The sequence below is a fragment of the Pelodiscus sinensis genome, chromosome 31, assembly GCF_052426305.1.
Source record: "Pelodiscus sinensis isolate ZL-2025 chromosome 31, ASM5242630v1, whole genome shotgun sequence".
NCBI classification, from domain to species: Eukaryota; Metazoa; Chordata; order Testudines; family Trionychidae; genus Pelodiscus; species Pelodiscus sinensis.
In genome coordinates, this window is record NC_143082.1 from 1,659,852 (window position 1) to 1,683,889 (window position 24,038).

Genomic DNA, 24,038 nt, shown 5'->3' on the forward strand with positions numbered 1-24,038 from the left:
GGAGCTGGAGGGAGCCATCTTAACAGCACCATCTCCACGGGGCGGGGACCAGGCACCAGCCGGGACAGCTGATTCCTGGCTCATGCCTGGTCCCCTCCTCTTCTCCCCCCCCCCCATCAACTAATGAGCTGATTAAAGGCCATTTAACATCCCTACACATGGACACAAGAGACTAGATGCCCTGCCGTGCTGCTGGGAAAACGGGGAGCACTCGCATCTGTAGCTGTGGTGCTGGGCAGACGAGCCCTGCAGGCACGTAACTGGCAGTGCCTTGTGTTTGTCGTGCCTACGACACCCATCCCATGTGGCCCACTGGTCCAAGTCTGCATTCAGGCGGGGGAGAAGCGTGTGTGTTCGTAGGGGCTGAAGGAACGTGCACGACTGTTTTGTTTCCCTCATGGTGGCAGCAGGGAGAGGAAATTCCTTCCCTGAGGGTTTCGGGGAAGTAGATGCGAAGTCTCCAGTGTGTGTGGCTGGCACGGGGCGGGCTGCAGTCAGAGTAGCTGGGCTGGTCCCGTCTGAGCAGCATTTGGCTGATCCATGTTACTCCTGCTGCTTCTCTGCAGGATGGTTCAGCAGTTCGGGGTGGACTTCGAGAAGAGGATTGAAGGCTCCGGAGACCAAGTGGACACGCTAGAACTCTCTGGTGGGGCCAGAATTAATCGCATCTTCCATGAGAGATTCCCCTTCGAGCTGGTGAAGGTAAAGCTAGTGCTGGTGTAAACGCGTCTGTCCTGCAGGGTTGGTTTTCTCCTCTCTCCACACACAGCAGAATGTCACTGCTCGCCTGGCATACACGTGGGGGAGTGTCCCCAATGCGTATGCCTGTCTTGTTTAGCAGCCAGCAGGGGGGTGTCTGGCCATCCTCCCCGGTATTGGGTTCATCTGCTGCTCCGCTGACAGCCTCGTTATAAACCCATCCACTGCTGCCTGGCACCGGAGTCTTTGCAGAGCGGAGCTGTGGGAGGTGCACCCGGACTAGCTTGTCTCCTCCCCCTGAAGATGGAGGGATGGGCTGTTCTCTGATCGTCCGTCCTAGGGCATCAGATCAGCAGCTGGTGCTGATGTTCCTCTGCTCTGACTTTAAAGCAGGAAGCTGACTGGTGTTCTACCTTCCCACTGTGGCCGCCCATAGCAAAGCAGAGATGCATCGGGTCGTATGGGAGAGGGGCAGTTGGCTGTCCCAGGCCCGCCCCCCCCCCCCCCCCAGCGACCAACAAGACCTGCTGTAATTCACTGCTCCTTCACTCAGCTTTCTGACGGCTTGCCTGCCTGGCAGGCTCTACAGCTGGGGAAGTGCGGCTGCCCCTCGGGGCTGGATGAGGGCGGTGTGAACACGTGCCCCTTTGCGTGGAAGCCTGAGCTGTGCTTGTGCCTCGCCAGCGCCGGGCTGTGTGATCCGCCCTGTTTCTCTTTCAGATGGAGTTTGATGAGAAGGACTTGAGGCGAGAAATTAGCTACGCGATTAAAAACATCCACGGCATAAGGCAAGTATCGGAGCAGGAGAGCTGCGGCGCAGCAGTGCGTCTGCTCTGCCTGTGGTCCTGGACGCGCCGTTAGTCCGGTCGAACCTTGGTATCATGAACCGTGTGTGGCTGTCAGTTGAGAGCCCGCGTGGCCATGGGAAGCGAGGGGGGTTAGACCAAAGTTGGTTCTGGGCAATGGGCGTGTGTTTGCAGGCTCACTGCGGGTGCCGTTGTCTGCTCAGCGTAGTGTTTGCGCCGACTCGATTCTGGGAGTTGGGCTGCGGTGGCTCCCCTCATGGAGCAGTGTCCCGAGAGCAAACTCTGAATGTCGTCCTGGTAGAGTTGGGTGACGGCACGAGAGCCTTGAGCTCGGGACAGCAGAATTCCTCCTTTGCCTTCCCAGAGGGCAGACGGTAGCACGTGGGGCATGTTTGGAGAGCTGAACGCCCGGCTAGCGGAGGAGCCAGGCTATTACCGCCCGTTGTGCTTGTGAACAGCTGGGTCAGGGAAGCCATGCTCCATACAGAGGGCTAGTCCTGCCGCACGGCCAGTCTGCTCCACGCCACACTGTGGCTGTAGTTCAGTGAGCTAGGGAGCCCTGCCCTTAGCGTGCCTGTGCCCCTGGGCTGATCCGGCTAGCGAAGTCAAATCTGGAATTGGCTGAATGTAGTGCTAAGAGGACTGCTCCTGCCTCCCCTTCTGGGGCTGCCACTGCTCCCAGCCTCCCTTCCGTTCCCCTGTGGGCTGGGAGCAGGGGGCCCGGTGGAGCTAACCGGTTAGCCCTGAACGTGCAACAGAGCTGGGTCCTACCCAAACCTGCCTTGTCGCCGTGCGAGGCCGACGCTAGAGCCCACGCACTAGAGAGCCACTTGGCATGCGTGTCCGTGGCCGAGCAACGTGTGCGCTCGCGTGGGGGCGTGGCCCGCTCCATTGGGGTCCCCGGGCAGCACAGCCACATGCGGGGGCCCGTCGGGGTCCGGGCCAGGCCGCCCAGGGAAGGGACTCGCTGTCTCAGCTGCTCTGCCAGGTCAGACCGTTGCCTTAAAGCCTGTTCACCCATTTTGTGTTTTCTCTGCCCTTCCTCCCTGCCCGTGCGTGCGGCTGCCTGTAGGACGGGGCTTTTCACGCCAGACTTGGCATTCGAGGCCATTGTGAAAAAGCAGGTGGTGAAGCTGAAAGAGCCCTGTCTGAAGTGTGTCGACCTGGTTATTCAGGAGCTAATCAATACAGTTAGACAGTGTACCAGTAAGGTATTGAACCGCTGGAGGCTCCAGCCCTTCCTACAGTGGGTGGTAAAGCAGGGTGCTTCCTGCCCCCCTGCCTGGCAAAGCTCCCCCCAGCTGGGTGTGTGTAGGCTAAACCGGTCCCACGGCCCCACCGGTCCCAGCCTAGCATGAGTGCAGGGCACATCTCTGGACTCGCCCCGCCAGACTGGCATGCCTGGCCCTGGAGATGGGGTGAGGGTTGTCTCTAGCACCCAGGGCCCTGGCCTGGCCCCGCTCTGAGGAGGGCCAGCCCTGCCCAAGAGCCAGGCAGCGCCCGGTGGCTTAGACGAGAGCCCTCAGATGGGGTTCTGTTCCCTGGCCTGCAGGGTGACCCTGGGGTGTGCTCCTCGGCGCCTCCATTTCCTGTTCACAAGGGAGGTGAGCGCGTTACTCGGCTCCTGAGCAGCGCTGTGGAAGAGCGAGGGCGGCTGGGCTCCCTCCCCGGGGGGCCTCCCATGCCCATGTGACATCCAGCTGCAGGGCTCGGAGGCGAACGGGAGCAGCAGCTGCCGAGCTCTTGCCTCAGAGCGCCGTGGAGCCTGCCGGGCAGGCGGGCAGGCAGTGCCGGGGTGCTGGGGCCTGTCTTAGCATGTGCTCCGTCACTTCTGCTGCGGCGCGGCTCGGCTCGGCTCTGGGAAGCTGTGGGGAATGGGAGCGAACGCTGGAAATGGTCTGCAGCGTCACTGGGCCTGGCTTATCCAGCCCGCCGTTCGCTGGCGAGCCCGTTTCAAAGGCTTCTCGCCCTGGCACTGGGCAGGAGCCCATCGGCCACTTCCACGTTCACCGGCTCCTTGGGGGGACTCTGCTCTCGCTCGATCCAGTAGTGATGGATTGAGAAACTTCTGTACGTGTCAGACAGGGTCCTGGACTGGAAGGATGCCCTGCCCTGAGCCGGGCTGTCGAGCTCTGGAAGTGCCCGGTAGATCCAGACTCCGGTCTGTAGCGAAAAGGACTTTCAAAAAGAGACGCAGCCCCCGACTCCAGCTTCCCAACGTGCCTGGCTTGAGCAGAGCCGCTCCGCACGCGTGCAGCGACGCATGTTGCTGGCTGGGGAGCTCGTTTCGGGGTCCGGAGCTGTACTCTGTGTTGCTGCAGTTGTAGTGATGTGTGTAGCGTGGAGAAGCCAGCACTTGCTGCCAAAGTTCCTTCAGTCCTAGCTAACGAGGTGGGGGAACTCCGACTCCTTCCGGGTGGGTGGGGGTGCGCGCGCAGATGAGCAGTGCCCGGGAGAATCCCACTCCAGTCAGTGGGGTGTTCGGGCCGGGCTCGCGACGTTCTCACAGGAACGTCTCTGGCGCTAGCTTCCATGGGACCCGTAGCCGTGGCTGTTTCAAACAGCCAGGGGAAGAGGCCAGCGCTCCATGCCCTCCGACGGCAGCAGGCAGTGCCCCCTTCCCCGTGTGATGCCTAGCGGGCCACTAGATCAGCTGCTAACTCGCGGCTTGGCCTGGAGACGGGGGCAGGAGCAACGAAACCTTTGCCTGTACTGAGGCCTGGCTGAGCCAGACATGGAGTGCTCTGGAGGGATCCCATCACCTGCTTCTGGCTCCTGGGAGTGCCGGGGGGTGGGAGCAACTCACCATCATCCTGGCGCCAGGGTAAATGATCGCGCAAGGGAGCCGGCGCGCGGGGATGATCGCGCAAGGGAGCCGGCGCGCGGGGATGATCGCGCAAGGGAGCCGGCGCGCGGGGATGATCGCGCAAGGGAGCCGGCGCGCGGGGATGATCGCGCAAGGGAGCCGGCGCGCGGGGATGATCGCGCAAGGGAGCCGGTGCGCGGGGATCAGACCCTCACAAGTCCAGGCCTTAACAAAGGGAGCTAAGAAACTGATGCTAGGAAATGAATTGGCGCATTTTCAAATGAACCTGAAGGAATTTTCCCAGGCGGGTGCTGCTGCTTTTCCCTCTGCACGTAACTAACCTTTTCTAAATCTCCTTTTCTTCTCTCCTGTCTCCGTCGCTGTGTCCTTCCCGCCCTGCGTGCCTTGGTGTCTCCTCTTTCCGCTCTGTGCTCTGCATGAGGCAGGACGGGGCTCTTCACGCCTGACATGGCTTTTGAAGCTATAGTGAAAAACCAGATTGTAAAGCTCAAAGAGCCCAGTTTGAAGTGTGTTGACCTGGTGGTCTCAGAGCTGGCCACAGTCATTAAAAAGTGTGCGGAAAAGGTAACTGGTCTTAATTCCTTCCTCTGCCTAATTGGCACACCTGGAATGTATTGGCTTGCAGGGCCATTAAACTAGCCTCGTGGGGAGCTGTGTCCATGTCCGTGCAAGGTGCCCCACGAGTATAGACTTAGCGCTGCCCTGGCATTCTGGCCTGGGGCCTGCAGAGACGTATTGCACAGGTGTTGCTTCACACCCGAGGGACAGGCTCAGATTGCACCTGCAGTAGCTGAGGGCAGTGTCTCTTGCTTCGCGTGAGCTGCGCTTCATGCCTGGGGGGTTAGCTTATCCGGGGAGGTGGGGAAGAGACGTACGTTTGCCAAGGGCTGTACGGCCTCCCAAAGCTGAGCCTGCCCATCTCCCCAGCGACAGCAAAGAACTGCCTTGTCTTGGGCTGTCTTCTGAGCCCCCTTCTGTCCTCCTGACGCGGCCGGGGCGAGTCCCGTCGCTTCCTGTCCTCTTGGGTTTTGTGGGGGCTTTTATGTGCTGAACCGTGTGTGGCCCTTGTGATCTGACCTGCCCCTTCCTCTCAGCTTGGCTCCTACCCCCGGTTACGCGAGGAGACGGAGAGGATTGTGACCACTCACGTCAGGGAACGGGAAGGGAAGACAAAGGACCAGGTAAGCTGCCCTCGGGAGGGAGGGAGCGCGGCTCTCCTGCGGGGCGTGGGACCCAGGCAGGCTGATCTCGGCGCTGTTTGGGGGAAGCCGACGCTCCAGCCAGCGCCGTGCAGTACAGCCAAGGCCTGCTCCGCTCCGCCAGCCGCCTAGCAGCCTGCAGAGCCCTCTGCTGGTGGTGGGTCGCCCTGCCGCCCTTCTGGCCCGTCTGGCTGCCGTGCTGAAAGGCGCTTCCGTTGTGGCCTGTTGTTGGTGACTCGGGTCCGTGTTCTTTCCAGATTCTCCTCCTGATTGACATCGAGCTCTCGTACATCAACACGAACCACGAGGACTTCATTGGCTTTGCCAAGTAGGTGCCCGTCTGCTGTAGCCGGGCGCTGGGTTGCAGGGCACTTGGCTGCAAGGAGTGAGCACTGCGGGGGCTGCTCCGTGGAGCCAGAGGCAGGGAGCTGAATGGTCCAAGCCTTGGCGGTGGCAGCTGAGCCTTCGCCCCCCTATGTTACTGCTGCTGGGCTGCTGGCAGGGCTGGGGAGGGGAGCGCTGGTCCTGTTGCCTCTCCCAAGTGAGCCTGACCTGCAGGGGCCTTCGGCAAGGTCCGCCTCTGTTCCAGGTCTTTGCCTGTGGGGGTGGGGTGGAATGCCTGGGGACCGGCCGGGATCCAGGGGCACCCTCGTGAAGGATGCTCCCTGCCCCAAGGAGCTTCCAGCCTAGAGCAGATGGCAGGGAAAGGGGGAGGAGGGCTACACGAAGGAGTGTGAAGAGGTGGCAGCGTGGGCCTGGCAGGAGCACTGGGGAGCTCTCGGCGCGCGGGGGAGCAGGGCTCTCAGGCTGGAGCTGGAGTGTTCTCTCAGCCCTGAGTGAGAGTTGCAGTAAGTGGCAGCATCGACTGTCTGTCTGGTGCCGTGGTCTGGCCGCCAGAGCGGACAAGGCCTCTGAATGTCTCTGGCTGTCGGTGGGTTTGAGGTTCCCCTTCCAGCAAAGGGAAAACCAGAACCAAGCCCTTGTCTACACCTGAGAACGAGCCTGTAGTGAAACGGGGTGTGACTGTCAAGTGGATTCGCTCTTTGGCGTCCCTGCGTGGCTGCCTGCGCTCTGCAGCGAGAGCTCCCACGCAGGGAGCTCGCGAGGACGGAAGCCCCCTCAGAGCGAGTGCAGCTGCCCAAGGCTATCTCGGGGCAGCAGGCTCCTTTCTTCCCCCGCCTCACTTTCCGTTTTCCTCTGGCTCCCCCCAAGTCTCTGCTTCTCACTCCATTTGCTGTTCCTTCCTCTCATCATCTCTCCTGTTTTTCCTTTGAACCACTTCACTCTTCCCTCGGGACTCTCGACTCCTAACACCCCCAGCTGTTACACTGAGCAGCACTTGGCAACAGGGTGGGTACCTGCTGGAACCAGTGTGTAACGGGTGACGCGTGGGCATGGACTCGTGCTTGCAGCGCCGCCGGGAGTGGCTGGCAGCCGTGTGAATGCTGCTTTCATATTAGGCACCTTCTGGAGAGACTTGAGCCCTTGTCAAACAGTCGGCTCTGAGCTGCTCCCTCACAGGCTGGGAGTCTTTCTCCTGTAGCTTCAGGCACCCAGCCAGAATCTCGGCCGTCTCCCCCCACGCAGACCCTTGGATTTCCCCTGGCCCCCTGCCGCTCACCTTCAGACTCCCTCCCTTCCCCAGCAAATTCCTTCCTGCCACTCCAGCCTGAGCTCTGATTAGCCTGGAGAGCTGCCGGGCAGGCCCCATGCCAGGTGGGGAGCACAAGGGCCGTAGACCCCCTGGAGTATCCGTATGGAGCAGGAACGGTGAGCGCAGGCCAAACCTGGCTACACTTGGGGTGTTGCTGGGTTAACTAACCAAGGCCTCGAACCGCTTTTCCTCGCGCCCGGTGGGGGCCGGGTACAGCGACTTGCGTGGCGCGTGCTCTCCGGCGAGCTGCAGTCTGCCCCTGCGCTGTGCTAGAGGTGCCCGTCCTGGGTGTGGGCGGCTCCCTAGCTGTACTGGTCTGAAAGCGCCAGCAGCGCCCCCGGGGCCCAATGGCATGTGCAGCTGGTGCACGGAGCACTTCAGAAACCTCCTGGCCTCAAGTGCTGGCGGGGCAGTCACAGAGCCTGCTGGAGCTGTGCTGTGTGGCAGGCCTCACCCCAGCGGGGCGAGCCGCTGCCGTCTGGCACGCCACTCCCTGCTGCCCGCCATAGGCGAGCCGAGTGGCAGCATGCAAGCCAGCTGCTGCTTCGCCTGTAGACCACCGCGAGCGAGTGCGCGTTGGGCTCCGCGGCCCCGTTGCTGGGCGCTCCTGGCGCTGTCGGTTGTAAAGCCGGGGTGCTTTTTATTTCAGTGCGCAGCAGAGGAGCACCCAGCTGAACAAGAAGAGAGCCATCCCGAATCAGGTACGACCCGCTTGCTCAGAGCGCCCCTCTCGGGAGCATAGGCGGGGGCGGGAGGGTCCCGTGTGAACAATCTCTGCAGTCCGAGCGCTGAGGTTTGCAGCCCCAGAAGTCTCGGGAGTGGAATCAGACCAGTTGGCACACTGGTGCGGGGTTGGTCCTGCCCGGTGTAGCTGCAGACAGGAGGACTGTCCCCTCTTCTAGGGTAACCTCTCTCTGTATGGCCCCTCCCTCGGTGACAGTCTAGACAAGTGGGGGGGCACCAGAGGGGGGGTGGGAAGGTGGGGGTGCCGTTTCCACTAGCCGGCCGTCTGGCGGGTGACGGGCAGGGGGAAGGCTGGCATCACGGGGGCGGGAGCAGTGCTGAACTGTGGCATCTCGTCACCCCGCTGTCCAGTGCGGTGCTGCTGGGAGAGCAGGCTTAGCAGTGTCCCAGTGCATGGTGCCAGCCTGGCTGTGTGGAGCCCACGTGGGCGTTGCTCTTGTTCGGCAGCACTGTGATGACATTAACACTGTATCAGTATCATTAATAGCATGTAACTGGTTTCTTTTGCTGTTTTTTCTGCTGTTTTCTTACTGTTTTTGTGCTTCCTGCTTCTCCCCCCCCCCATCACTTTGTTCCTCACTCTGTCCTCTCGTCCTTTTTCCCTTATTTACCCGCAACCCTAATTTTGCGCACCTAAGGGTGAGATACTGGTAAGTACCTGTATAGCGTGATAGTGAACTAGAAGTAAAGCCCAGTGATGGAGGCGCCTTTAAAACACAACCCCCGCGAATCTACGGGATGCCCCTCGTCTTAAAACCGAGCACACTCACGGTCTGGCACCATCAGTGCAGCAGCGCGACTTCTTTCAGGGCTCTGGTCCATGGCGGGAAACCTTACAGGGTCCCCTGATCTGGCTGAACAACTGGACTCCTGCTGGCCCATCGTAGGGAGACGGGGTGGGAGGGGCAGACGTCTGAGCCTCCAGGGCTATCCCCTGCCATCCTCCGCAGCGGCCTCCAGCCTGCCCCGATGGGCCCGCTGCTCTTCGACTGACAGGGAGACTCAGGCCGCAGATCATAGCGCTGCGTGGTGGGAGGGGGGGGGGGGTAGAGCCATAGAAATACTCAGGCAGTGAGAGCTCATACCCCCCCGCCCCCCCCCCCCTGTGCTCGGAGGCATTTGTACTCCAGCCGTACCTTCCCCCACTGCATTACGGGGAATTTCTGCCCTCTGAGGACTGGACAAGAAGCAAGGGGCTTAGGCTGCAGCAGGGCAGGTTTAGGTGGGGCCTGTCGGGGTGGTGAGCGCTGGGGAGGTCGTGGAGTCCCTGTGCCTGGAAGCTAAGAGCAGGTTAGACAAACATCCGTCAGGAATGGCCTGGGGAATACGCAGCCCTGCCTTGCGTTTGGGATGTAAAATCCCCGTTGGACCCAGCATTTAGCAGGTTAACTGCGGCCTGCTCTCCCCTCCCCAGCTGCATGGGGGCGCTGTCAGCCCTGCATGTGGAGGAGGGGAGGACGGGAGCAGCCCTCAACCCGCAGCAGGCCATGGGCAGGGGCTGCTCCTGGGTCCTGGCTAATCAGTACCCAGGAGTCAGCCTTACTAGAGGGTGCTGCTGACCGGCTCCCCCTTCACATCCCTGCCTTGCGTGCAGGGAGCTGGACTAGAAGAGCGCGTGGCAAGAGCAGGCGTCTGAGTAGGTGCAAGGCAGCCTGGGAGCAAGGTAGGTTGGCTGATGTGGAGGGGCGAGGGAGCAGGGCTCTTCCCAGCAGGGCGCTCTCCGCTGGCTGCTGAGGCCAAGGCTACCACCGGAGGGCCCCTGCCGAGGTCTGTCCCGGGGGACGGCCTCCCCAATGAGCCTTCCTGTGGCCTAAGCGGGGAGGAGGAGGAACGTGCCCGCCAGTTAGTCAGTGCGCTCGGTCGTGGACGGGAGGGCGTGGCCGCTGTTGGCTGGAAATCAAGTGGAGTGGTGCGTGCCGGGGGGCTCCTCACGGCCTGCCCAAGAAAATGGAAATGCCTGCTGCTTGCGACAGGAGGAGGCGTGCCCCGTGGTCAGGGTGCCCACTGGCACTTCCAGCTGGCCTTGCCCTGTGCCCCCGGAGAGACCCCAGGGAGAGCCCCCTTCTGCTGGGCATGCTCAGGCGTCCTGAGGCCGTGGTGGGTGGCAGAGAGCTTCTCACCCCCACCCCCAATCGAGAGAACAGCCCGTTCCTTGTCTGACGCTGGCCTGCCGCACCCTGGGCCTGCCACCCTAACAAGCAGCTGAGGCAGCAAGGGGGGGAGCCTCACTTGAACGCCTCCGGCCAGCCTTGGGATGGCTTGGGTGAGTGAGACTCTGGGCAGCTTAGCCTGATGCTGCAGCTCTCCCTGCTCGCGAGGTGGCTCAGTAGCTGCAGAGGGGTTGGATTTGGCCCTGGAGGCTGCCGCACACCCCTGCGGTGTTCCCGCAGCCCTTGGCACGCTCGGGGTAAAAAGCTAGTCGGGGCCTGAGTGCAGCTGCTGCCAGGTGCTGAATAAAGCCAGGGACCCTGAGCCACGGGCTGGTCCCAGCTCCCAGGAGAAGCCCCACAGGAGCATTGGGGTTTCTGAGCCCCGCAGGCCTCTTAGCAGCCCCGGTGTGCAGAATGCTCAGCTCGGCTTCCCACCCAACGCCCCCTTAGCTCAGTGCTGTGCAGGGCCAGCCCACCCCTCCCATGGCTGAGTCAGTGCCCATTCCTGCGGCCCCTCGCACCCGGCACCTGGCCAGTGAGCTCTGCGTGACTCCTCCCTACCTCGGGAAACCCCACGCTCCTCTCTGGCGCGTCCCAGCGTCCTGCCACTTCCATTCTCTTCTGGCATTGCAAGGCCCTTTCCGGAGCACTGAGTGAACCTGCCCGAGGCCTGTCTCCGATCGGGTCCCCCGGGGCTGGCCCTCCATCGCTGGCTGTAAGATGCAGACTGTAGCGTGGTGATGGGAAGGCGGAGATCTGACAATCGGGTGTGAGCTGCCAGTCACCCTGGGCTGCTTTATTTGACATGGTGCAAAGCTGGAGGCCAGAGGGCTGAGTTTACCGGGCCTGGTCCATCTGGGCAGAGGGATCTAGCCTGCCACATGCGCTCCCCCCGCCCCATTGGTCTCGCTCATCCACGGAGCGGAAGTATTCAGTCTGTCTCCTTCCGGCCGGTGCGCTGCTCTGGTCGCTGGCATGCTGGACAGACGGGGGGGCCTGGTAACTGCTTCCTTTCATGCCCTGGGCTCCCAGTGAGTCTGTGCCAGAGCTGGGAGTAGAATCGGGCACGTCTGGCTCCCAGGCGTAAGACCTCCCTTTGCACTAAAACTTGGTAATTCCATGCTACATAACTGATCCCATAAGCCGTGGGCCTTGCTGCCATGGCTCTCCCACCCAGCCTGGAACTGCTGCTCCAGAACCAGCTCTCTCCCCTCCCTCCCCAGGAGGCCACATTTAAGCCTCTGCATCTGCTGCTCCACCAACCGGAGCCTCATTTCTCTGCTCTGTGCCTGCAAGCCAACTCCGTTCTGCCTCTCTCGGCCACCCTGCTCTGCTCCTCTGCCTCCGGGTCTCTCCAGTCAAATTCCGATTTGCTTCAGTGGGAATCAGAAGCTCAAATTTAAGGGACCCCAAAAGGGAGCGAATCGAGGGGTGAAATCTTTAACCTGGTTTCCTTTTTGCTGTCTCAATTTCAGGGCTCCTTCCTTCCCTCCGCCCGAAAATCTGTATGAGTTAAGTTGTAGCTCTAGCAGCCTGCGCCCGCCAGCGCGCTGAGCTTTGTGTGTGTAGCCTGGCTTGCCTTTGCTGTGGCTTAGGCGGTAGCCACCTGAGCAGCTGTGCTGGCGAACAGCTGCCACTCCCCAAACGGCATCGGGAACAGCCAGGCGTGAATTGACGGCTCTTGCGCTAAAGCTAGTGGGAAAGGAAGTCCCATTCCCGCCCCAGGTCCCGGTGCCCGTCTCCCTGCTGCTGACAGGTGGCTCCTGTACAAGCAAGAGCAAAGGAATCCCAGAATCATGTGTAACGTCTCTAACTCCGCCCGTCCATGCGCTGCACTGACTGGAGTCAGCCCTCTCGCTCGCACTGCCTGCTCCCCCGAGTGTGTCCGCTACTAACCGGGGGAGCACGGCGTCCGTCACAGCACCCTGCGTGGACAGTCACCGCGCCTGGGCCGGGCTGCCTGTACTCGGTGGCCGAGCGCTGGCGGCACAGTCTAGACGAAGCTCAGCGTATTGGCGGCTCTCCGAGGGTGGCTCGTGGAGAGTCCGTCAAAAGAAGCTCTGGGTGCCCAGGTCTTGGGCTAGCGTGACAAGCGACTGGCCAGAGCAGCTCCCCAGCCTGCGGTGGGAGCGGTTCATAGCAGGCGTCTCCTGTGCTCCGTTGTAAGCGGTTTCCTCTGCCCTGGGGCCTGTATCCTGACTGCTCAGAGTGGTAGAGGCGCTTTGGCACCTGGGAATGGGGGTGCGGGTGCGGGTAAAAGGACTAGCCTTCGGGGCCGGGGGCTGCGCTCTGGCAGGGCCGGTTGTGGACTCCGGGCCATGAAGAGCGAGACGTGCGTAGGGTAACGCTGGGCCGAGTCCTCCCCGGAATGGGAGGCCGGAGCTGCAGTAACCTGCCGGGCACGTCCCTCAAGCTATTGCGCTGCCCCAGGGAGGAGCCCCTGTCTGACTGGACACACCGGCAGCTGCTCCCCTCGCCATTCCAGCGCAAGGCCCCGCGGCTGCCGTCGGGCCCGGGGGTTACAGCTGGGGAGCAGGGCACCGCCCAGTCCCCGGTTTGGCTGAGCAGTGAGCTGCTTGGTGGCCCCATGTCTCTTCTGCCTGCCTGGCGCCGTGCTGGTGGGGACCCTGGCGTCAGGCGTTGAGTCACTGGCCCCTCGCGGCTGCCGAGACCCCCACGGCCAGGTGCGGAAACGGGCAAAGACAAGCCCTGGCATAGCCTGTCCTGAGACTCCTTTGTACCTCGGCTGCTGCTGGGAGCCGCTCTCCACAGCCTGAGGAGAACAGCCCTGGGCTCTTGGGTCTAGTCTGAGGGTCACACGCAGCCGCAGTCCGGCCTCCTGACGGCGTGTTGGGGGGAGGGGTGACGAGCCGCAGAAGCGTGCGCAGCCTTCAGAGGCTGTCCTGCCACAGGCAGCAGGTGACCTAGAAGGTCCCTCCCAGCCCCAGCCGAGAGGCAGGGTCTGAGCTTGCTCCTGGTGGGACGGGACACACTTCGGCCCGGCCCGGGTAAGCCTCAGCCAGTGTGGTGCTTCCTCCTTGTCTCGTGAAACGCTGCTTGCAAAGTCAGGCTTTGCTGTGTTGCTGGCCTGTCCCGCTGCTGCCGTCCTGTGTCCCTCAGCACTGGCGTGGGGCGGCCCAGCCTGTCCAAGGTGACGTGGGACCCGTGGGTCGCAGGCTTTTCCGTGGCAGGGCCTGCAAGCAGGCTGGCAGCCTCGAGGGGAGAAGCGCTCCCTCTTCCAGCTAGCCACGGGATCCTCCTGGCCATTCTCAAAGGGGCGCACGGTCATGTGGGCTCCCTCCCTGCCCTGAGGGCCAGTGCAGCAGATCCCCTGGATCCAGGGGGTCCATGCCCTGGCCCCTTACGGCTGAAAGCTGTCTGGTCCCCTCGGTGCACAGCACCTGGGTGGCTTACACTGCAGGCTGGGCACGCCCCTCCCCTCCAACACGCTGCATGTGTGTGCAGCTGCTCTGCCCTCTGAGCCAGGCCACTGGGGTGGTTGTCACAAGCACCGGTGGCTGAGCCCCTCCCTGCCGCAGAGCTGTGGGCCTGGCCTGGTAAAACCTGCTTTGGGCTCCCTCAGGAGTGGGGCTGCTTCCCTGCCCCTCCCTGGTAGCTTTCCCCGGGGCAGACGCTGCCCCGCACTCCCACCGAGGCCCCTAAGGACAGCAGGGCCCAAGCTAACGAGGAGCAGACCTTGGCCCGCAATCCGAGAGCGCCGCCCTCCCTGCCCTAGGTGGCGTTGGCAGCTTAAAGTTGCGAGGGTGGCCAGGAAAGGAGGCTCCCAGGCTAGCCTGCAGCTGGTCTCTCCCTTGCCCGACTGGGTTCCCACTCCTCTTGTGTCCTGCAGGTGATCCGCAGGGGCTGGCTGACGATCAACAACATCAGCATCATGAAGGGCGGCTCCAAGGAGTACTGGTTCGTGCTGACGGCAGAGTCTTTATCCTGGTACAAAGACGAGGAGGTGGGTACGGCTTGGCGGGGACCGCGCGGAGAGCGGCAGGCCTGGAGCCCTGGGTCCCTCTGCCCACCAGGAGAGCGTGTGCGTGCGTGTGCGTGCGCGTGCGCGCCGCTTCATGACGGCACCTTCCTGTTGGCAGGAGCAGCTTGGTAAACTGCTACAGGGCTGGCTTGCACCTTGGCACTCCCTGGGGGAGTAGGGCAGGCGTGGGGCCGGGCAGCCCCTGCACTCGACCCCAAACTAGATTCTTCTGAGTCACCCTGGGGCTTGTCAGCACTGCGGGGCACAAGTCTGATGCTCCAGAATTGCATGTCTGGGGCTGATACTAAAGGAAACCGCTCCACGTTCCTGGAGTCCCTCTGGGGTTGCTGCCCTGCCCTGCCCTCTGCAAGGCGGTGGCGTGGCCCCAGACCCATGTGGGCGTGGCAGGGCGGGGAGGGAACGCAGTGTAGCCCCAAGAGCCCTTCTCCCGGAGCCAGTGTGGTCCAGTTTGGCCGACTCCCTGTGGGAATAGCTGGGGGGGGGGGCACTGAAACCCTGAACTTTGGCTGACCCAGGCTGCCTGGCTGGGTTTGACTCCGTGGAAGGGTCTGCTGCTGGACTGCTGTTTCCTTGGGCCTGTCTGGCCAGGGTCCCCGCTGGCAGAGCTCCAGGCGCTGTCGGTCGTGTGACCGCAGATCAAAGTGGGGACTTGTCCAAGGGGCAGCTGCCCCGGGGGGTGGAGACCCGCTGCCCCCAGTACTGCGAGTGCCGCTGTCCTCGGAACCCCTCTCCGCTCCAGGCCTTGTTGGGCTTGGTCTGGTGCAGCCAGCATGGCAAGAAGCATCCAGAACCACGAACCCCTTGGCTAGCAGAGACCCCTCCCCCAGCCCCGCAATGCAGAGCCCAGGGCGCCAGGGAGGGCTCCCCGGCAGCGCGCCGCGCAGTGCGGAGACTGAAGGGCTTGAGGGCCGGTGCACGGGCCCAGGAAGGGAACGGCCGTGGAGGGGGTTTCCCCGAGCACGAAGCCGCGGGGGAATCGGCGTCATGTAGGGTTGTCTCGTGTGGGCCTGACGCTGCGGCGCAGCTTGGCCCGGGCAGCAAAGCCTCTCGGGTCCGTTGGAACGGTTCTGCCCTGCCTCCACGGCCTGTGCGCCTCGCCGGGCTGGCGGCAAACGCCCCTCTCCGCAGTGGCTTGGGAGAGTGAGCGGGGCAGCGCCTGCGGGGCGAGACGTGGCCTGGGCAGTGCCTAGGCGGGGGCCCTCAAAGGTGGCCGCTAGATGCCGTTCCGTGGACTCCTCCAGGGAGGGGGTGGGCAGGGGCTGGCTATCTGCCGTCATGCAGCAGGAGGGGGCCCTGGGCCCCCAGGACTGGGGAGTTGCTATTGAAACACCTGGCTCTTGCCCAGCATTGTTGGGGCACTCGGGGTCACGGGCCCTGGGCACACTGAGGCCCAGGGAGGGAAGTGACTTGCCCACCATCACCCAGCAGGCCCTGGTGCCCAGAGCCTGGCTAATGCTGTGGCCACTAGGCTATGCTACTTCCCGAAGGCTGTGTGGATCAGACCCCTCCCCCCGCTTTGTCTGTGCGGTCCTGGCCTGGGAGATGGGGCCGGCGCTGCGACGCAAGGCGTATCCGGCCTGGCCTAGCTCCGCTGCAGGGGCTGGAAGGAGCAGAGGAGGCAGCCTCCTTTCTAAGCACCCCTCCTCAGTGCCTGGAACAGACATGCTGCCTCACATTTTCCAGCCCTCCCACCCCCACAGTCTGAAAAGCGGCTCTTCCCTGCCCGGCCGCCCGTCTCGCAGGCTGGCTCCAGCGGCTTGGCATTGGCGCAGGGCAGGAGAGAGGGAGCAGGGGCTGGCGATCGGAGGAGGAGACGTTAACAGAACTTTATTCGCCTGCCTGGCGGTACAGCTTAGCATCTGCTCCAGGAGGCAGCCCCCTTCCCCGAGTAAGACCCAGTCTTGCTTTGTCCTTGTCCTTCGTTGGCCGAGCAAGCTGCAAAGATTAACCTCTGTTCCGAGAGTCTGTAAATCTAGACACAAAGCTTAACTCTATCTCCTAAAAGAGAAGGAAATATGTGGAGCTGATAAGTGTGTCTCGCTTGTTCCCCTGCCCCCATCCCGGCAGCCCGTTTCCTGTGGGGAGGCCTCTCTGGGGGCGCTTGTCTGGCCCCTCTGCTGTGGGTAATGAGAACCAGCAGGCTGCGGATGAATGAGGCTCTGTATTCAGCAGGCACAAATTGCCTACCCTCCACGCGTGCACCCCCGGCCACTAGAAACGAGCTGCTGCTCGCAGAGCAGTTCCAGAAACCCCCAGCATTGAACAATAGCACCCCACAGACTGGGCAGGCCCCCGCGCCGCGTGTTCCGTGTGGCCCAGTCCAGCAGCCGGGGACTTCTCGCTCGGGAGAACAGCTGCGAGACCTTTTGCTCGTGGTAATCGAGGGCAGGCAGACTGCGTGTCCGCTGCCAGCCTTACCTGGGCGTGCCGAGCTGCTCCGGGGTGCCGCCTTGCCAAACCCAATCTAACCAATGTGCAGACTACTGTACACCTTTATAGCCTCCTGAACAGGTAGTCTGAACACTGGGCAGGCTGGGCTGGAGTCCGCTCCATGGTGTGTCCTTCCCCCTCCCGGCTCTGCAGCAGACGCTGCTCGGCGAGAAGGATCTGCTTTGTCCTGTCTGACGTGGCAAAGTCTGCAACCGAATCCAGCCTGGAAAAACGTTGTGGGTTTTTCAGGAAATCCTACGGAGGGTGTGGGGCGGCGGTGGCTGGGGGGAGGGCTTAGGTTCGTGGCCTCTCCGCAGAGGCGGACGTCACTTTGGGGGCTGTGTGCGCGCAGCATCTGGAGCCGCAGGCCAGTGGAGTGCTAAACAATTCCAGATGTGGCGTTTCGGCAGCGAGACGGCTGGTGTTGACTCAGTTGGGTGGCCCCTCAACTTTGCTGGCCTGCAGCCTGTTAAATGAGCAGCATCCTTTGGGTCAGATTCCTGAGAGCCGCTCTCCCCCTCTCCGTGGCCGCTGTTCCTCAGGGCTGTTGGAACACACGAGGGTTCACGGCGCTGCTGCAGCTGGCACTGGGTCCCGGCCGACAAATGAAGCCTCTGTCCTAGCACCTCCCTAGAGAGGGAAGGAGCTAAGTCCTGTGCCCTGGGCCTGCGTGGAGCAGTGGCTGCCTGGCACCTTCCGTCTGTGGCTAGTGACTAGACCCCTCCTGTGCGGGACTGGGGCCATGGGCCTGGCACTGGAGAGCGCTGCCCCGCACAGCGCTTACCTTGGCGTGAAGCCCCAGGCAGAACCGTCCTTCCCTATACGCAGAACAGGCAGCTGTGTGGGGCACCCCTGGGTCTTAGTGTCCCCCTGGCTCGCCTTAGCCCCGCTCCATGGCTCCGCGTCCTTCGGGGAGGATCTAGCTGACTTCAGAGAGGCACGGCCTGCCCGAGACACAGCAGCACCTGACCCTGGGACAGAGCCACGGAACAGGCACGGGCCAGCCCCAGCTCTCTCCGGCCCGGTTCCGAATTCACCGTGGTACTCGGCAGGCCCCGAGTTTGCAGTGGGCTGTAATGTGTTTCAGTGCAGTGGCGCTGGAGACGATCCAATCGCAGCTCTGAGAAGGTCTCACCCTCCATCAGGCCTGGCGCCCGGCACAGGGCGCCAGTTGAACAGTGCGGCGTATGGCTCCTGAAAGCGGCTGATACCGGCCCGGTCAGAGTCCACGTGGTCCTCTCGGGCCCTTGGACCAACCCAGTCCTGTGGGTGGCAGCTCCTGTGACCGACCCCAGCAGCTCGGCTGAGCCCAGTCTGTGCCTCAGCCAACGAGCTGGGATGTGGAGGGAACCCCCCCCCTTGGCTCTTGGCCCATGAGAGAGGGAGGGTTCTCCCCCACAGCGTGGGGGTTGGGAGGAACCGCTGCCCAGGTCCCAGCCTGACACCCCCCCTCCCCCTCCAGGAGAAGGAGAAGAAATACATGTTGCCCCTGGACAATCTGAAGATCAGGGATGTGGAGAAGGGCTTCATGTCCAACAAGCACGTCTTTGCCATCTTCAACACTGAGCAAAGGTAAGGGCCTGGGGCGGGGCTGAGGCGCGGCCAAGTGTCCGGGTGCCCCCCCACTGCATGTGGTGATGGAAAGGCGCTTCCTGGAGGCGGGCTCGGTTCTCCAGGGCGCTCCCTCTGGCCAAGCCCCTATTGGTGCCTTGGTTCTTCTGGGGGCTGCCTCTGCAGCCCTAGGGAGGAGCCCCTTCCCCTCCCCCGCCCCTCCCCTCCGATTGCAGCAGATGCCTTGGGGAGCCGGCGTCTCCCAGCTGCTCTTCAGCTAGTGCCCCGCGTGCTGCCCCACTGCTCAGCAGCTTTCCTCTTGTTCACCCTGGGTGCTGGGTGCTGTGCGGGGCTCAGCTGGGGGGGAGGAGCGGTGGTGCCATGTGGGGCTCAGCGGAGGCACTCGGGCAGCTGCGATCCAAGAGGAGGGTTGTGCTGGGGAGGAGAGGCTGTCCATGTTTACACAGGCGCTCTGAAGGGATTTCAACCTTGCCTCCGGCAGCCCTGGCCGGGGCTTGGCGCTAGACCGGCCCGCGGGGCAGGGAGGGAGCCTGCCTGTTCAGAGTCTGTGGCTGCCCGTTCTCAGTGTGCCTGCCTGCCTAGGAACGTGTACAAGGATCTCCGCCAGATTGAGCTGGCCTGTGACTCCCAGGAAGACGTGGACAGCTGGAAGGCCTCCTTCCTCCGGGCCGGGGTGTATCCCGAGAAAGACCAAGTAAGCATTGCCTCTGCCTCGCCCGCGGCACAGTCCCTGTGATCCCCGGGGCCCCTGCCGGGATGAGCCTCTTCAATTCTCCAGAGCCAAGTGACTGGCGGAAGGGGGGAGCTGCTTGGGGCGGGGCGACAAAGGCCCCTTCTGGCCTGACGTGCTAGGCCAGGCTGAACAGGCCGGAAAGTGGCGTGGGGGGAGGGGGGGGACAGAGCTCAGGCCCTGCGGTGGGGTCAGGAGCAGGCTTAGAACCTGGGGCCTCCCAGCCCCACCTCTCCGGGGCGCCCTGTCTCTGCTCTGGGCGGTGGAGGAGGAAGGCCCAGCCTGGCAGAAGGGAGGCGTGGGGTCTTGGGGCGCCTGACTGCCGACGCCCTCCCTCAACACCAGCCTGGTCGCGTCTGGCCGGGGCGCCGGGGTCCAGCCCCCGCTGGCGGCTGAGGGATCCCCAGTGAGTCGTCCTGTCACCCGAGCAGGTGGAGAACGAGGACGGGGTCCAGGAGAACACCTTCTCCATGGATCCGCAGCTGGAGCGCCAGGTGGAGACCATCCGCAACCTGGTGGACTCCTACGTGGGGATCATCAACAAGTCCATCCGCGACCTCATGCCAAAGACCATCATGCACCTCATGATCAACAACGTGAGTGGTGGGGGGAAGGCTGAGGCCGGCTCTGGCCCCCGGGCGGGGCGCGCGGCTCTGGCCCCCGGGCGGGGCTCGCTGCTGAGGTATTTCATTGCGTGTACGGACCTTGGGCGCTTACAGCGGGAAGGGCCAGAGCCTGGTTCCCGGCTTTGTGCCAGAGCGATCCTGTGGCTTGGGATAACCCCGGGAGCCCTGCTTTGTGGCGCGTCCCGCTCTAACCATTGCGCTAGCCTGCCCTCGCGCTGACCTGCCGCTTCCTGCAGACCAAGGATTTCATCCACTCGGAGCTGCTGGCCTTCCTGTACTCGTCCGCAGACCAGAGCAGCCTGATGGAGGAGTCGGCCGACCAGGCGCAGCGGCGGGACGAGATGCTGCGCATGTACCATGCCCTGAAGGAGGCCTTGCACATCATCGGGGACATCAGCACCAGCACGGTCTCCACGCCGGTCCCGCCGCCGGTGGATGACGGCTGGCTGCAGAGCAGCGGGCACAGGTAGGGCGCAGTGGGTGGCGAGGAGCCCAGGCTGGTGGGCTGGGAGGGGCTGAGGAAGGATGGCCTAGTGGTTTAAGACTGGCAAGCTGGAGACCTGGGGCCTGTACCTGGCTCCCCGAGACAAGCTTGGGCAGCTCCTTCCGCCCAGGGGGCTGGAACTCTCGGGAGGGGGCGGAAGGACCCAGCTCACACTGCTACACTTCCTTCCCCTGCAGCCCGCCGCCTCAGCGCAGACCTACCTCCGCCGTGCTGCCGCCGGGCAGGCCCCCTGCCGTGAGGGGCCCGACGCCAGGGCCCCCCCTGATCGTTACCCCTGCTGGGGGGGTCTCTTCCTCCTTCGTGGCTCCTCCCATCCCCTTACGCCCTGGACCTCAGAACGTATTTGCTGCTAATAACGACCCCTTCTCAGCCCCTCCTCAGATTCCGTCGCGGCCAGCTCGCATTCCGCCTGGCGTCCCCCCGGGCGTGCCCAGGTAAGATCCCGCCGCCCACGCCCAGAGCAGCCTGGTGGCTCCTGGCATGACTCCCGCCAGGGCCCCGTGCTGGGGCTGCAGTCCCACTGGGCGCGGTGAGCAGCGTGGCCAGAGCCATGGGAGAGAGGGGGAAACCCCATGATGGATCGGCTGGGCGCAGGAACCCCCCGGCCTCGGCTCAGGCAGGCCCGTTTGCTATCTGACCCGGAGCAGGGCTCTGCTGCTAGGAAGGGGCCGTGCTGCGTGCGTCGGGGTTCCCCAGTACAGCATAATGACCAAGGTCTCCAGGCAGAGCCCTGGGGAACCCAGCCTGCCCTGCCCGCTGCAGCTCCCAAGAGCTGAGGCTTGGGTCTCCTGCTGGCAGCGCAGCCTGGGATCCCTGTTTCATGCACATTGGCTTGGTCCCTTCCCATCTGCCCTCCCCCCTCCCCCGCCTGCATGGTGGCCTGGAGCAGTACCAGCCCTGTGGCTCTGGGCTGGGCAGCGAGGCGGCCAGGGTGCCCACACCGTGCCCAGGATGCCAGCCGCCCCACAGCGGTGACTCCCGCTCAGCCCCATCCCTAACGGTTCCCCTCTGTTCCCGTTCTCTCTGCAGCAGAAGACCCCCCGCGGCGCCGAACCGGCCGACCATTATCCGACCAGCCGAGCCCTCCTTGCTAGACTAACCCCTGGGGGGCTGCTAGTGACTCCGAGTGCCCCGTGCGGCAGCCCCACACCGCCCACTGTCACCTGCCCTCGGGCGGGGAGGAGGAGGGGAACCCCCCGTCTAATCTCTGTAAAAATCCTTCTGACTGTAGCCTGGCTCTGGCCATGGCCAATTCCTGTTAGTGGGGCGGGCTCCTTCTCCGGGCTGGGCACAGCCAGCTCCTTCCTTGTAAATACCCCCGGCCTCTGCTAAGGACGGCTGCTGTGTCCTGCCCTCTGCCTTTCCCAGCTCGGCCGTGGGCGAGGGCGGCGCAGGTGGGGGAACCGCTGCCCCGTAACCCGGTGCCCCCTCGGCCGTTGCTGCCGCACGTGGCTGGGGAGGGACTTTGCACTTTGTTGAACACACACCAGGACCCCGGGCTGGGTTCGTGCCTTGGGCTTGTCTCAACGGAGGAGGTAGACAGGAGGGGAGAGGCAGCTGCAATGAAAACTGCCCCGTCTGTGGGTGGGCACAGGCTTGTCCTGCCCGCCTGCTGTTCAGGCCCCTCGATTCGTGTGTCTGGCTCATCTTCCAGCCCAGCTCCGCCAGGCCCACTCTGTGTTACGCCCCTCTGTCACGGCGCACTGACCCCCTCCCCTACACGCGGTGCTAATCTGAGCAAGGCTCGAGTCCGGCTTGTAGCCGGCAGCCAGCTTTCTGCCTGAGCAGACGACTGCAGCGAGCGCCGGGCTAACCAAACCTAGTCCCTGGGGACGGGCTGCCCTTGCCAGGACGTGAGCCCCTGGTTTTCCTCAGGCAGCATTTAGCCAAAGGGCCCTGGGGTGAAAACCACCCTGAGCAAAGCAGCTGGCCCTGGGCCCCCCACAACAGGGGCTCCTGGGGGAGCAGACTCCTGCTGCTGCTGGTTGCTTTGCTCTGCCCTGAGCGTGGGTGGGGTAAATGGAATGTGAAGCTGCGGGGGGGTGGCCCTGGGTTCCCACAGGCCCTGGTGCTCAAAGATGGGGCAGAGAGAGGTGGGGGGAGGGGGAGGGGGCGGCTGGGCTGCCCCCAGTGCTGCCTTCGTGGCTCTAGCCAAGGGGGGGGGCTTGCAAGGCAAGGCTGCGGGGTGGCCTGGGGGTGGCAGTGCTGCCTTAGAGCGCCCCCTGGCTGCAGGCAGGAGCTGTGTAGCACCCCAAGGCAGTGGGCAGTGTAATCCCGTTCAGGCCCTATGCTCTGCTGTGGCCTCGAGCCCCAGAACTATGCAAAGAGCCACAAAGCAGCCTGTCTGGGCCATGGCCTCTTCCCCGCCAGCGGAGGCCCCGCCCCGGCCCAGGAGCAGAAAGCGAGCTGAGCACTGGGCCGGCCCCCAGGCTGCGGCTGCACAAAGCAGCTTGAAACCAAAAGCAGGCCTGGCACACTGGTGCCCATTCAGCCCTGGCTGCCGCCCTGGCCTCGGCGTGCAACACCGTCATGGCGCGCTCCTCGCCCGTCCGCCGGAGCTGGGGCCTTTCTCGCCGCCTGTGCCCACGGGCCTCTGCTTGTCTCTCTTGATACAATCCAATTGCCTCTGTTCTGCCTCCCCTGATGTTCCCACGTGGGTCTGTCCCCTCCATCTTGTGCTGCCTGCACCCCTGTCCACTTCTCTCCTCTCCTGTTTGCTGATGGAAGTGCCTCTGTTCTGTACCCTTTTAATAAACTAAAAATAAAGGGAAACCAATCAGTGGTGGCAAGGGCCCTGCGTGGTGTGTTCAGCTTCCTGTCCCCTCTTCTCCTCCTGTCTGCTCCTGGGGGCGGGGGCCTCGTTACGCACGCCCGGGGTGCCGCTGGGGACCAGTGCAGTGCTCACAGCGCAGCTAGGCTGCAAAGCTGCCCGGGGCAGCAGCATTGCTCTAGTTCCTGGGGGGTTGGACACTGCCAGCCCCAGCATCCACCTCGCCTGTGTCTGCACAGCTGCCGGCTGTGGGGCAGGGCCCCTTTTCCGGTGCCCAGCTGCGCTACTGTAGGTGGTTTGGGCTGCTGGTGGGTTCAGCCAGCCAGCCCTCTCCCCTCGGGGCAGGGCTCTGCATCGCCTCACTAGCGCCTCCCTCCCCGGGCTAGCAGCCACCCTGCTGCCTGGCTTCTGTACTTTCCCCAGGGCCTGGAGCTGCTGGGAGGCCAGAGCCCTCAAGGTGCGAAGAGCTGGGCTGATCACACTGCCAGCCTGAGGGCTAATCCCCTAGCTGCCCTGGCCCCAGCCTCGGTGCTGGTGGGAATCGCAGCAGCCAGCCCCGGAGCCGAAGGGGGTGGTGCTCGCCCCGCCAGCCGTGACAGCCCAGGCCGGTGTCGGGGGGGGGGGGCGTAGCAAGAGCAGCCTGGTGGCCGTGGCCTCCGTTCACATGCAGAGGTTTTGTGCTGCCCTTCCCAGGAAGGGCACTGGCCATTAGTGTGAGGGCTGGGGGGCGCTGCTCACTGGACACGGTGCCAGGCTGTGGAGTGGCCATGTTGTGGGCAGCGGGCCCGGGCTCTCCTGCACTCGACTACCGTGGCTCAGGGCAGAACCCGGCCAGGCCACGGTGCTCCCTTGCCGCCGTTAATGGGCCAGCAAGCCCGGGTAGGGAAACCTGCTAGAGCCTGACTCCTGGCTGATGGCTTCTGGGGCAGGGCCCCCCCAGAGCACGAGGGAATGGGGGGACAGTGGTTCTGTGTCTCGGAGGCTGATAGGGCTGCCCCTCTGCTGGGGGCCCAGCTGCTACTCACCAGGGTCATGTCGGCCTAAAAGCCAAGAGTCCGGGTGCTCCGGCCACTCCTGCCCAGCAAGGTGAAGCTGGCACAAGGCCCCTGCTGCCCGCTGGAGGAGGAAAGTGTCAGCCTCTGCCCCAGGCCGCGCCCTCCTCGTAGGGTCTCTGCAGCGGCAGCCTGGCACGGGCAAGCTCCTAAGCCTGCCCCCACATCCTAGAGGCAGCTGCTCTGAGCTCGGGCTCCCAGCCACCCAGGACGGAGGTTCCTGGTCCGCAGCTTGCCCCCACCAATGCTCAGACCCAAGAGATGCTCACAG

The 24,038-nt window shown here is 63.7% G+C and overlaps 1 protein-coding gene and 1 long non-coding RNA gene across 12 annotated transcripts in view; one reads left to right on the top strand and one right to left on the bottom strand.

Moving 5' to 3' along the window:
- Positions 1-24,038, top strand: part of DNM2 (dynamin 2) — a 50,550-nt gene that overhangs the window by 23,578 nt on the left and 2,934 nt on the right. Inside the window, exons 8-22 of one of the 11 annotated variants that reach the window (XM_075916125.2) lie at positions 567-702; positions 1,420-1,487; positions 4,758-4,896; positions 5,427-5,513; positions 5,789-5,859; positions 6,852-6,881; positions 7,835-7,886; positions 11,555-11,584; positions 13,930-14,043; positions 17,975-18,084; positions 18,667-18,778; positions 19,243-19,410; positions 19,677-19,906; positions 20,122-20,379; positions 20,975-22,734. In XM_075916125.2, coding sequence (XP_075772240.1) covers positions 567-702; positions 1,420-1,487; positions 4,758-4,896; positions 5,427-5,513; positions 5,789-5,859; positions 6,852-6,881; positions 7,835-7,886; positions 11,555-11,584; positions 13,930-14,043; positions 17,975-18,084; positions 18,667-18,778; positions 19,243-19,410; positions 19,677-19,906; positions 20,122-20,379; positions 20,975-21,044 — 1,675 coding nt within the window. In that variant the 3' untranslated portion in view covers positions 21,045-22,734. Of the gene's footprint in view, positions 1-566; positions 703-1,419; positions 1,488-2,577; positions 2,717-4,757; positions 4,897-5,426; positions 5,514-5,788; positions 5,860-6,851; positions 6,882-7,834; positions 7,887-11,554; positions 11,585-13,929; positions 14,044-17,974; positions 18,085-18,666; positions 18,779-19,242; positions 19,411-19,676; positions 19,907-20,121; positions 20,380-20,974; positions 22,735-24,038 lie in introns of those variants that run through there. The other 10 variants (XM_075916124.2, XM_075916126.2, XM_075916131.2 and 7 more) reach the window with 10 other exon arrangements.
- On the bottom strand, positions 15,890-17,319 carry LOC142824323 (uncharacterized). The gene is made up of 2 exons (XR_012899240.2): positions 16,501-17,319; positions 15,890-16,080 (listed from the first exon to the last, which is right to left on the bottom strand). It is a non-coding gene; the product is annotated as an uncharacterized LOC142824323 (long non-coding RNA).